The sequence below is a fragment of the Lonchura striata genome, chromosome 2, assembly GCF_046129695.1.
Source record: "Lonchura striata isolate bLonStr1 chromosome 2, bLonStr1.mat, whole genome shotgun sequence".
NCBI lineage: Eukaryota > Metazoa > Chordata > Aves > Passeriformes > Estrildidae > Lonchura > Lonchura striata.
Window position 1 is genome coordinate 87,348,054 of NC_134604.1, and position 13,022 is coordinate 87,361,075.

Here is a 13,022-nt window from a genome sequence, read left to right on the forward strand (position 1 = left end):
CTTTCTTTAGCCTGTTTTTCAAACCTTCGTGTAAAACCATAGGGACTGTGGAGAGTTTCTGTGCTTCCAGTGACAGCCCCCAGAATGCAGAAAGTGACTCAAGTGAGCTGGTAGGAGCAAACAGCTGCATCTCCACTAATACAGCCTGAGCAGAGGCTTTGATTTCTTTCTCAGTGACAAAATGCACAAGGCACTTGTAGAAATTTACTGTCTTTAGTATTTATCCATTTGCGTTTCTCTGGCCAGTTTGCATATGTGCTCTGGACGCAGAGAATTGCTCTGGAAGTGTTAATCAACAGGATTAATTAAAGTGTTAATCAACAGCAGGTGCTGAAAAGTGTGCTTACCATCCCCTCACTACTAGACCTGAGTAGAGAAGCAGAGGGAGCAGCAAACTACAAACCAGATCAAGTTTCTCTAGATGAGAGCTGTTCCCCCAGAATCCTGTCTGACTCAGAGCTAACATAAGTGACCATCTTCCAAAGGCAAACAGTGCAAACAGCTATCCAGTATGGTCCTCAGTTTCAGTGCAAAGCTGTGAGTTGTTATCCTGGTGTGTCTGCACTCCTCCATGGAAAGCCCTCCAGGAGCAAGCCCTCTGCAGGCTGCCATGGGGTCAGGACAGGACAACAGTGGGGCAGATCTCCTCTTGGGGCCCTATGGACTGGCAGCACAGGGGACCCTGTCCTCCAGACAGGATTTGGGATGAGATGCTGGTGCTCCATTAGTTCTCCTGGGCTGCTCTGCACCATGTGGCTGAAGGTAGGGAGAGGGTGGTGGCAGCAGCACCAGTGTAAAGCTGTTGCAAATGCTTGTGATTCACTCTCCTTTTGGAAAACAGAGCCATAGCTCTGCAGTTTGGGGTCGCAGCCCTTTGGGGCTCCTCTGAAGGAGCTTTCTTGTTGTTCTGTTTAGCACAGAAGTTATAGGCTGAAGCCTCTCTAGCATCCTGATTTTGAAACTGTAAATTGTAAATAGCAATTGGACACATGCTAATCCTTTCCTTGATTTTAATTTCATGCAAAGTGGTTTTACCTTTTGATCAATACTCCAGTAATGCTGCTTGAAGCCAATGGCCTTGTCAATACAGGCTCCCACTGAGGTCAGTACAAGCTGACTTGAGTAAAAAATAAGAAAACATTTTGGGCTCGAAAACTGCAACTTTTGAATACAAAGGTTATTTCTCTCTTTTTATAGCAGCCCATATGTAATATTTCAAGGTAGAAGTTAATTTCAGTTTTAAAGATGTAAATATTCTATTTGTCTAGAAGTCTCAGCACAGACGGAGATTTCTGAAATTCAGCAGGACTGGAAGCCTTCATTTCTCAGCAATGAAGAGTTCACCCAGCTGATGTTGGAGGTAAACATGCACATACGCTTTTCCTAATTTTGTCTAGCACTTATGAAAATGACCATGCATTTAGAACAGACTGTCATCTGCAGTTCCAAAAGAGGAGGTTTTGGGAACTGGTGTATGTGACCATCAAGCAGGGCTGTCACAGGGATTAAAGTCCCCACCTGTTGCTCTTCCCTCTCAGGAGTACCGTTGCGCTGGGCTGCCACAGCCTGCAGAGCTGTGCTGTGACTCCCAAGAAAAGCAGTTCAGGACAAAGATTCAAATCACAGGTTATATATATATGTATTTTTTTTTAACAAACAGAGGTGAGGTAAAGGGGACATGGCTGTTTTTCTCCTGTTCTTGGAAGGCGTTAGCATCTAATATTTATGCAAGATTAGCACCTGAAACGCAGTGGTGTCGCGTCCCTCTAGTGCTAGGTGCTGAACAAGCAGATGAAGCCTGACAGCTTCTCTTGGCTTGATACAGTTGGTACTTCTACTCTGATTTTCAAGGCCCTTATCAAACACTTCCTATTCTAGCATTTTGCAATCATAGTTTTTCAATTATAGCATAGGTTCTTTTAATGCTAGCTGGGATTTGAAGGGAGGTGATGCAATGGTGTTTATGTAGGTTCAAAATGAAAAGCAAATGAGTTTCTAGAATGTATTTTTCTCTCTCATTAATAGCTAGAACTGCCTTTAGCAAGGGTCTTCTGTACTGAACACACAGTTGCATAGCCCTACAGTGTCCTTGGAGAACAAGCTTCTCCTCCCACAAATGATGTGAACATGGCACATGATCCAGGCTCTGGTGATGGGCAGGGAAGGATGTTGGGGAGAATTTCACCACCGAGGAGTGGCATAAAGCCGGAGCACATTACTGGCTCCCAGAGGCTGGCAGTCCTTTGGACATTGCAATTTGTTGTGATGAGACTTCCCTGGACTAGTTTTATGAGACACTTTGCTCCCATTGCTCTGACAACCACCCATTTCCATCTCTGTGCACAGGAACTTAACACACATAACTCCTTCAGTCTGCACTGAAATATGTCCCTCAGATAGCAGTAAATTGACTGTTGTTTTGACAGGTTGGTCTTTGTTGATTCTACTTGTATGCTACACAATTTTAGATTAAAACAATTACTTTTAGTTTCCCAGCTTATAAATCTCCTTCTTGCTACTGTGATTTTCCATGCCCTTCAAAATAACATTGGTTATTGGGATGTCCTGTTGTGCCAGATGTTCATCATTCCCTGCTATTTTGCCTTTCTATGAATCTTATTTTATTTGCATTTGGACAAGACTGCTTGAAGTTTTTCCTATCCTGTTATTAAAAGATGGGAAGGGTTTTTTTCCGAGCACTAATTCAAAAGACTTAAGGCATAATTGACTGCAGTAATATATCAGCTTTCCTGAAAATGGCCTTTTCTTACCACATTGAAAAGGCTGTCACCAAATTACAGTGGGCATTAGGCTCTGTTTGTCTGTCTAGGGCTAATGCAATGGTAAAACCTTTGAAGAAGAAAATGCTCTCCTAATGTTGGAATGTCCAGTTGCAAGTATATAAAAAGAGATTTATATGTACACACATTAACTTGATTTTACCACAAAGTTCTGATATGAGTCACTGTGTGTAATTTGCATTGGATATTAAATAAAGAGTTGATTTTTTAAAAACTAGCAACCTTCACCATAGTAACATCCACAATCCAACTGCCTTGTAGAACCACTGCACTCTACTATGGGTTAACAGCTATCATGCTTTTTTAGAAAACAGCTTGAATGTGCTGCACTAGAGAAAAACATATTGTCTGCACCTAGATTAACAAAATCAAACTAACTATAGCAGCTGGAGGGTTTTCAGAGATGCTAAACACTCACTCTTCTACTGGGGTATAAGTTATTGACTTGCTTTTCAAAGGATTGAAGTACCAGCAGATTCTCATTGACTTAAATAGTTGTGGGTGCTCAGCATTCTCTGGAAAAAGGAACATATGTTTGTGTCTTTATTCAAGGCTTTGTGTTTTCCTTTTTTTTTTTTTTTTTTTAACAATTAGCATTTTCCAGTGTTCTCAGAATTCTTTCCCTTATTGAAGTCAGCAGGGGGGAAGGATGTGCTGTGGCTTACAAGATCAACTGCAAGTCTGGCTTGGAGACAGGCCTGGATTTGCAGTATGGTTTTGTAACGCCGTGGCTCTCTGGTCAGGCTGCTTGCAGTACACCTGTCTCCTGAGCAGGTATGGCCACTGGAGCATAGTCAAACACTGCTCTGATTCAGTCATGATCACAGTGCCTTTGCTACTCAAGTACTGCTGGCAAAACTGACTCCAGAATATCAGGGAACTGAGAGGAAGGACCCAGACTTGCTCCACTTTAAGGATTGGGAGCCTCACCAGTGACTCCCTAATGACAGTGGGAAAGTTTTAATGTATTATCTGAACACCTACTGTTATGTATTAATTTTTTGAGATGTTCTTCTTACAGTCATCTGAAGATCATCTAGCTTTAGTTCGCTCTGAGGAGAATTCCCCCAGAAAATTAAGTTAATCTTGCCTTAGATCTGAAATTCTACCTAGGTTTAATTTTGATCAAAACTTAGCTCAAAACTTGGCAGCTCAGACTAAAGAAGAGACTAATTTTGAAGGTGAAATTGCTCCTGTGCAGAGGGTGGGGGATAAGGCTGACATTTCCCTTCAGTCTTAGGAGTGAAGGGGCTTACCACAAAATGGGACCAAAGAGGAAGAAACTCTGCAGAAGGGTGAATTTGTCTTGGAATGAGTAATCTAATACCATGACCTTTAAAATAAATCACTCAATTAAAACTCAGGCTAAGGATTATTTGATCATTTGCATTGCCTTTACTTACATGAAAGCCCAGTAATATACAATGTTACATTAATACAAACTGTGATGTGTGGGGTTTGCAGAGAAGTACCATTTTGAGATAGGACTGCATCCTTTCATCGTCCTTTGATATTTACACAGTGCTCAAATGTTCATTTTAATAACTTCCAAAGGATCCAGTCTTAGTCATTTTGCATTATTAAAATGTGTGATTAATTTAAAAACTGAGACATGAAATGTTCCTGTGAGCCCTTTGTTGCTTCAATAGTAGGTTTTACTAGACTACAAAGAATCTTGTAAAGTTAAATCAGACTGTAAAATCAGAGAATTACTGTTCTGCAACTTGAGATAACATTCCTACAACTCAATGACAATATGGTGCTGAAGTCAAACTGTTTTGATCAATACATGATGAGATGTCCTGTTTACACCACTCATTCCTATTAAAGCACTCTCAACTTGTCTGTTTTCCTTAGGCATTAGATGGCTTCATTATAGCAGTAACCACAGGTGGAAGCATCATCTATGTGTCTGACAGCATCACGCCTCTTCTAGGGCATTTACCGGTGAGTAATTCTGGCATTGCCTTTTCTACTACACATTGTAGAATTGGGCACTGCACTTGTAGAAGCAGGTGTATAACAGTGCTGAGGGTAGTGTTTTCCTGAAAATGTGGTGAGGGAGTTTGTCCCTGCATTATGCTGGCTGCTGCTGTTACTTAGCTCTGCACTTTCTCTGTCTGATTCATACCCTTCAGGTTTTTGTTGCTATGAGGCACTTCAGCTTGAATGGAAAAAGCTCTGCAGGAATAGTCTGGCCAGGGGAGGGACAGGATGACCCGGCTGATCTTTTCCATCTCTGATTTCTAAGCTAGCAGAGAATAGCACCAGTGCTCCTGGCAGCCCAGTGAGGAGCTTGTTAAGGGCCTTCTTCTGCTCCCAGGGAGGTAAAGGACAAAAACCCCATTGAATTTGGAGTTAGCCAGAGACTGCTGACAGCTCTCCCTGCAGCTCCCCTGTGCTATCCCAAGGGAGCTGCTGCTGGAGCCGATGCTGGGTGTAACCCTTCACCAGCAGCCGGTGCTCGGGCACATTCAGCTGCTTTTGTCTGCGTGCTGCTCCAGGAGACACTCCCGTGTGCATTGGCTCGGGCTGCAGGAGCAGGGGAGAGGGACTGCTCCAAACCCCGTCCTGTTGCTAAGGCTGCTCGAGGAGAAATGGCACAATAATTATGGATTAATCCTCACACTCATTTTTAGTACCCTGGTCTCAAATAAATACATGCCCAGGAGAAAAAATTAGCTGCCAAATCATTATTGTACTACCCCCTGCCATGTTCTTAAGAAAATTACAACTCTCTTTCTCTCATTTAGTTTTTCACCAAATATGTGTTATGTTTTCCACCCAGACAAATATATTTCACAACACTCCTTGCTGGAATAAGAACAAAAATTATTTTCTTCTGAGACAAAAAGAACATGATGAAAGAGCAGCTCCTGGCAAATGCAAAAATATTGCTATGCAACAATAGATTGAACTGAGTCTATCTATTTCAGTTTTCTTTCATCCTCAACAGTATAGAAGACCAGTACTTGATTATTTTCTGACATTTGCCTCACTTCAAGGGTGGGGAGAGCTCTGTCCTAACACAGGTTATGGGGTTTTCATACACTTTACTGATTGCCATGAAATTTCCTTGTGTTTCATCATTTGGAGGTTTCATTGGTATCCCTTTCAAATACTGGTTCTTAGTGGAGATGATAGATCTGCTGCAGGAAAGTATTCCTCTTCAGGAAGACACATTTCAGACCCTGTGCCTGGAGTCTGAAGCCCGGATTGAACATGTATAGATTCAGGTTTATAATTCCTGAGTTGGCCCATCAGAAATTAAATGTTTTTTTCTCCCCATGACATGCTTTGTGTGATAACCTTACATGGTATCCATCCCAAAATAAGGATAAAAGTGGACATTACTTTTTATTTGCATAAAAGCAGCACATGGCAGTCCAAGTCAGGGACCAACCTGACCAGGTTGGAGGTGGAGCAGACCTTCCTGGAGCTGCTGGAGTGGTAATGGTTAACAACTGCCCCACCAGCCCACACATGTAGAGGAAGCATCCCAGAGGCCACAACTGAGCAAGGAATATAGGCTTCTGCCTGCCCCAGGTTGGCAAATCACTGTGGCCATGGGCAGGGGCCCAGCTGAGGGTGCATCTCGGTGCACACTGGGTATTTTTCTCCTTTGTTGTCCTTGTCATTTTGGTTTTTTAAGTTTTAAAACTCATCAGAGTGATATTTGGAAAATCTGTGTGGCTTATTTTGTTTACCTCGAGGATCTATTTGTAAGCTAAATTCAGTCACTGTTTGAGGGACAAAATACCAATTCTTTCTCCTCTGTGACAGCAGGGAAAAAATATTCTGCAAATCTTCTGCTTTGAGCAATGAAAGGAATGCAAAACTGGGCAGAATGCAGAGCAGGGCTCTCTGAGGGCTTCTGTTAAGAAAACTGATGTATTTTCTTTCATTAAAATCATGAAAGCTCCAGTGATGAGAACAGATATATCTGGTTCTCTTTAACACAGCTTCCCATACTTCCATGGAGCATTTTCAAACACAAACTTCCCCTGCTGTATTTTTTTTTTTTTTTAATGGGGTCTGGAGACTATTTGTAGGGTCAGCTGACATGGAGAGGTCTAGCTCACATAGTGGTGACTCTAACTGAAGTGAAATCTGATCACAGCTCATAGCATTTGCCAGTCAGGTGGTACACTACGACTTCAAGAATATGTAGTCTCTTGAGAAGGGTCCTCCCTGTCCTTTCTTGCCTGCTTTTCCAGAAGGTCCCTGGCAGGGTTGAGACTCTCCTCCGGGGCTACCCAGTGAAATTCAAGGAGCTGCTCTGCTGTGTTGGGTGCTTAAGGTAAATGTCAGGGTTGGAGAATCCAGGACATAGCACCTTAACAGTGTATAAAAGTTAATCATGCTGTGTTGCTGTTACAGGGTAGCAGTGGGAATCAGTGCACGACATGCAGATTCATATGCTGGGCCAAATCCCAGCATATAAGTGCATAGCCATCTTTATTTTCTGTGTTGATGGAAAAGAAACCTGTCTCATTTGCAGCCCTCCACCATCCTTTTCCTAGTCACTATGTTTGCTTAGATCCTTAGATTTTTTTTCTCCCTGCAGCAAGAATTTTTCCACCTACCCATTACCCCCATCCCCCAGTAAAAGCAATGAAATTATGAGGAAGGAGTTCCATTCTGGAGTACAGCTGTTTTGTTGAAATTGCAGAAATATTTTAACTATGCATTCCATTATTGCAGAACTTGATGTATTGTATTTAGAATAGACAAGCATCCATGTAGGCAAAGGTGTTCTTTTCCTGCCTTAGCTTTCAGGAGTAAATACTCCAAAGCTTCACTTAGCAGGATCCATAGATTTGAAAATGCAGAGTAGATTCCAGGCTTAGCAGCATAACTATGCATTAACATAGTTCATCTAACGAGTCTATCCACAATCACTGTAGTTTATCTTTTGTCTGCTTTGCCTGTCTCATTCAGCAATACTCTGGCTGTCTCAGCCAGTGGTACAGAACACTCACTGCAGAATAATTAGACAGAACTGCAGACCATTCCCCTCTAACTGATCCATTTTTATCACCGATGGTCAAGTTTTGTCAATAGAATCAGGTCAGAAAAGACCTGCAAAATCATCAAGTCCAACCTTTGACCTAATACCACTATTCCCACTAAACCACTAAATGTCCACTCCGTTTTTAAACCCTTCCAGGGATAGTGATTCTACCACTTTCCTCGGCAGCCTCTTCCCATGCTTAATCACTCTTTCATGAAGAAATTTTTCCAGATGTCCAGCCTGAGCCTCCCCTGGTGCAGCTTAAGGGTGTTTCCCCTTGTCTTGTCACTGGTTGCCTGGGAGAAGAGACCAACCACCACATCACCACAACCTCCTTTCAGATAGTTTTAAGAGTGTGATAAGGCCTCCCCTGAGCCTCCTTTTCTCCAGGCTAAACAATTCTAACTCCTTCAGCTGCTCCTTGTAAGACCTGTGCTCCAGACCCTTCCCCAGCTCTGTTGTCCTCTGGGCACACTCCAGCACCTCTGTGTGAGACAAATTGAGCAGCCGAGAAATGGACACAGCATCAAGGTGTGGCCTCACCAGTGCTGAGTACAGGGGGCAATCAGTGCCCTGGTCCTGCTGGCCACACTATTTCTGATACAGGCCAGGATCCCATTGGCCTTCCTGGCCACTTGGGCACTGCTGGCTCATGTTCAGCTGCTGTCAGCCAGCACCCCCAGGTCCCTTTCCACTGAGCAGCTTTCCAGCCACTCTGCCCCCAGCCTGCAGTGCTGCCTGGGGTTGTTGTGACCCAAGGGCAGGATGTGGCACTTTGCCTTGTTGGACCCTCATACAGTTGGTCTCAGGTCTTTGATCCAGTCTGTCCAGATCCCTTTGCAGAGCCTATCACCTACCTTTTTGCCATGGCATTGGATGTCTGCTCTTTGTGTCTGGTGCAGAATTAGCTATGAATAGCTTGCTTGGCATTTTCTGCAGTTCCAGTGAGACAGTGGTGTATTTGCTTCCATCTCTCTGTTTGACTTAGCAATGTATTCTGGATTGACATATTGATTCAAGAGCATTGTTGAAGTCTTGATGTGTACAGGATCCAGATATTCTGTTCCATGCACTGTTTTACAGGTGTGCCAAACCTCTGCAAGGGGCAAGAGTTTGGAATTGGAGCTTGGTCACACTATGAGACAGAAGGTTTCAGTTAGAAGAGTGATGATGGCTCACATCTAGTCTTCCTGCAGTTACTGTAGAGTAGATGGGAGATTAATTAACCTGGTGGTATCATTATCATTTACAAGAAAAAAAATATTTTCTAAGATTGCACCTAAGCCTTGAACAGAACTCAACAGAGCAGTTTCCTGTCAAAGGCTCTTTCTTCATATGCACAAAAAAATACATGAAACAATGTACTATATTTTGTGAAGTATAGTATGTGTATATATTAAGTGTGTATGTAAGTATTTATACATATATAAAAAACCTTTATCATATAGTGTATCAGTAGGATTCACATTAATAAGATACAAACTAAAGCCACAAAAATAACTTTCAAGTATTCTTCACAACAGGAATATTCAAGTAATGAGCATATATAATACTTATAACTGAATCATCTAAAGCAATTCTTGTTAAGGTGTATGTATAAAGCATAGCACTCTGATTTTTAGTCTGCTTAATAAGTTTCACCAGTCTAAACAGGAATTCCACAGAGAAAAGCTAGCATGAATAGAAAGCAGATGGAAACCAAAGCACAATCTCACACAAATAGATGGTGGTTAATAACTTGCCAATCTCATACAGAGCTTACATGTTTTCAGCATGACTGTAGAGTCTGATAGAAGCTGCTCTGATGACACACAAAGCTGTGTCAGTGTGCCAGCTCAGTCTGAGGTAGTCTCAAGTGGGACAGATGTAAGTCAATGCCATTGGAGGGTCACTTTGTCTCAGGCTTCCTTTCAGATGCACTCTGTTGGGTTAGTCACCACACTGAGTATAGGGACAACTTCCTCTTGGCAGCCCACAACAGACTCGTTGTTTTCTCCACCCTGGGCCAGCCATGGCCTTTTGCACAAATCCATCTCTTCTTTCCATTCCCACATCTCAGTTCCTTTATTTTGGATGGATTTCAGGTTCAAGCCATCTGATCATGGGGCTGGAGGTACACGGATATTCAGCTCATGGCTGGCCAGAGGGAGGGCTTGTGTTGGTGGCACTGTGAAGTCCCCCTCCCTGGAGACTAACTGCTGTAAAGTCATGTTCAGACATGGAAGTCCCCTTCTCCCTGCTCCCACCTGCCAGGATGCAGGAAGTGGGGAGCAAGACCTGCCACCCCAAGGGCATTTCTCAGGAGTTGAGGGGATCCCCTGGGAAGGGGCTTGATCTGCAACTGACCTGGCTGACTCGGGGTGATTCTCAGCCTCACTGCTCCTGCAAGTCAGGCTCTGTCAGGAAGAGAACTAATTCCAATGATCCACAACAGGCCTGTGCATGGAGCTCAGTAGCAGTATGGGGAGCCAGACACCCTTTTCCTGCCCTCTCCCAGGTCTCGTAATTTAATTCTGTGGACATACCTGCTGCATCTGATGGTCTCTGAGAAACATTAAGTATTGCTGATTGCTAAGACTTAATCTGACAACTAGCCCACAAAGAAGTGACCACTCCGTTTGTCCAACAGGTTCCCCCTCTGTTTTAGAGTACCTGGAAATCAGTGAGGAAACTCCTGTCCAATGCCACAGGCTTTGTATCACATCTTGTTGTGCATCTCTGCAAGTGTTGCTTGTTGTGATATTTCTGTTTGTCTCAAAAGTTATTTCTCTTTGCAGTGCGATGTCTTGGATCAGAATTTGTTAAACTTCCTCCCAGAACAAGAACACTCAGAAATTTATAAGATGTTATCTTCTTGTATGCTTATGACAGATTCTGCCTCATCAGATTACCTAAAAAGTAAGTTTCATTTTATCTTATCTAGTAAATGAAAAAGCACAGGCAGGATAAAAAATTTTCTCCCAGAAAGAGTTTTTTATATTATCTGCAATAAAAAAATTAGGTTCATAGCCTTTCAAAAAGATCTTGCCACCTGGAATGACCCTTTGGTTCTATTTTTAAATGAAACTCTTTGCCTTTATTTTACTAGGCTAAGACTACTTGCAGTTATGTTAATTATTAAATATCATATCATTTGAGACAGCTAAGGAAAATAGGTTAGCTGATGGAAATTGAGAGTTCGCCTGAGACAAATCGCATCTTAATTGATATTTCAGCCTGTTCAAGTAAGATGTTTTTCTCAATGTTCTTACTTATCTCAAGTAAGAGATAAGATAATGTGGCGTACCTTTGATTAGCCTTACAGACAAAAAATACCTCTAAAACTATTGTAATTCTTTTTCCAATTGAATTTTGATTTCCTTGTAAATATTTTTACTTCCTCAGCCTTACTCACTCTAGGAGGTAAGATGCAGAAAACCAAAATAGACACAATAATGTAAGATGTACATCTGCTCAATCTACTGCATCATACAAAACCTGCAGCTGATAGCTAATATGCCAAAGTTAATTTAATAGATGTTTTGAGGTAATTAAGCATAGTTTTCCAACAAGAGCTGTTGAGTTGTGAGGAGCCTAAATAGAAAAAAGCAGTAAGTGAAGAACCCAGTTCTCTCTGTTGCTGCACTAAGGCTAAGGCTGTGTAGCTCCTCTGATGAGGTGGTGTCAGAGAAGGACAAGTCTCTGAAGCTGTCCCTGAGCTGCAGGCACACCTGTGCACAGTGCTGAGCAAGCTGCATCCCTGCAAGGCTTTCTTGTAGAGGCTCTGGTCCTGCAATGTCTAGCACACTGGTGTTTAGGACTCCTGAGTGGTAATAAGCTGCTCTTGTGCTGCCAGTTGCAAGATTGGGGTTGGAAGACACCATTGGTTGTGTTTAGCTTAAATAGTATATTTATTTCTTCTTCTTCTTCTTTTAACAATCCAGCTGACAATGAACTAGAGTTTTATTGTCATCTTCTGAGAGGAAGTTTGAACCCAAAGGAATTTCCAACATATGAATACATAAAATTTGTAGGAAATTTTCGGTCTTACAGCAATGGTAAGCTTTAATTGTTGTATAAATGTTAATTTAGCTGTGTAAAATAAAATATAAGTATTGCTCCATTGAACAAGACAGGCTTTTAACTGACAGAACTATTTTTAACATTACGGATACATTTTGCTTCACACGGCTCTCATGGCTGAGTTGCAATAGCTGGATGAGTACATGTGATGAGTGAAATTGTGTTAGTTGCTTTTGTTACTGCCCTTCACTTGCAGTGATCCTGGACTCTGGGTAAGTTTGCAAATAATGACAGGTTTAGACGAGGGTTTATTTGTGCTCATTAATACTGTGTGCTAAGACCCCACCTATTAGCAAAATTATAATCTTGCTACTTTATCTGCTGGTTTACATTAAATACAAATTCCATGCCAGAACTGATAACCTGCCAAATCTGTCTTCTTACCCTTCTCTGCAAAATCCTGGGGAAAGGCAGCACTGCCGCGTTTCATCAGAATGGCTGAGGACACTGCCACCCACCTCCCTCTCCAGCTGCCATTTTGCATTCCTCTCCAGCACTACAGAACCCAATACTCTCAGAAAAAAAAGGGAAGACATGCAGTCAGCATAGTCACTAATGCACCACAGTCAGTCCAGGGAAACCATCTTTCAATGGATGAAGAGCAGATTTCCACCTCACCCATTCTCTAACAAACAGATTGCTGCACAACCATTAGTGTCAGAAATGAAATAACTCTTTTATTCCTTTCCTTCTCCTGCCTGCCCAACTTTGCTTTAGTTACTTGCCTGACTGAACTCCAGAGTGGCATTTCCAAAGTTGCTGGTATTGTTCCAAATAGGTCATCCTCTGCAAAAAAATTCCCCACCGTGCTTTCCAAAAACTGCACGCCACGCTGTGAAAAAAAATGTCCCTGTCCCCATTTAACTTTCTGCTTTTGCTCCACATGACTAGAATAGAAACCTACGTGCAGGATGGAGATATGTATTTCTTGTTTGGTGCCATCTGATTTGAGGCTTTATTTGTATGAAAAAATGTAGCTGCCTGTATGCTTTCTAGTTTGAATGAAGTGAAATGCGCCTGCCTGACAGACGCGCACACCAAGCTGTTCTGTTTTCTAGAGCAGAAACCGGATTTCAGGTGCTGACTCATAAGGATACATTTCTACCAGGGGAATTTCTGATCCATTTTCTTCAAGGATTTTCAGC

At 42.3% G+C, this 13,022-nt stretch overlaps 1 protein-coding gene across 2 annotated transcripts in view; it reads left to right on the forward strand.

The window, feature by feature from the left end:
* Window positions 1–13,022, forward strand: part of NPAS2 (neuronal PAS domain protein 2) — a 104,268-nt gene that overhangs the window by 57,621 nt on the left and 33,625 nt on the right. For both annotated transcript variants that reach the window (XM_077781540.1, XM_077781541.1), the window contains exons 4-7: window positions 1,269–1,360; window positions 4,659–4,748; window positions 10,593–10,713; window positions 11,739–11,852. In XM_077781540.1, the coding sequence (XP_077637666.1) occupies window positions 1,269–1,360; window positions 4,659–4,748; window positions 10,593–10,713; window positions 11,739–11,852 (417 nt within the window). The remainder of the gene's footprint in view (window positions 1–1,268; window positions 1,361–4,658; window positions 4,749–10,592; window positions 10,714–11,738; window positions 11,853–13,022) is intronic.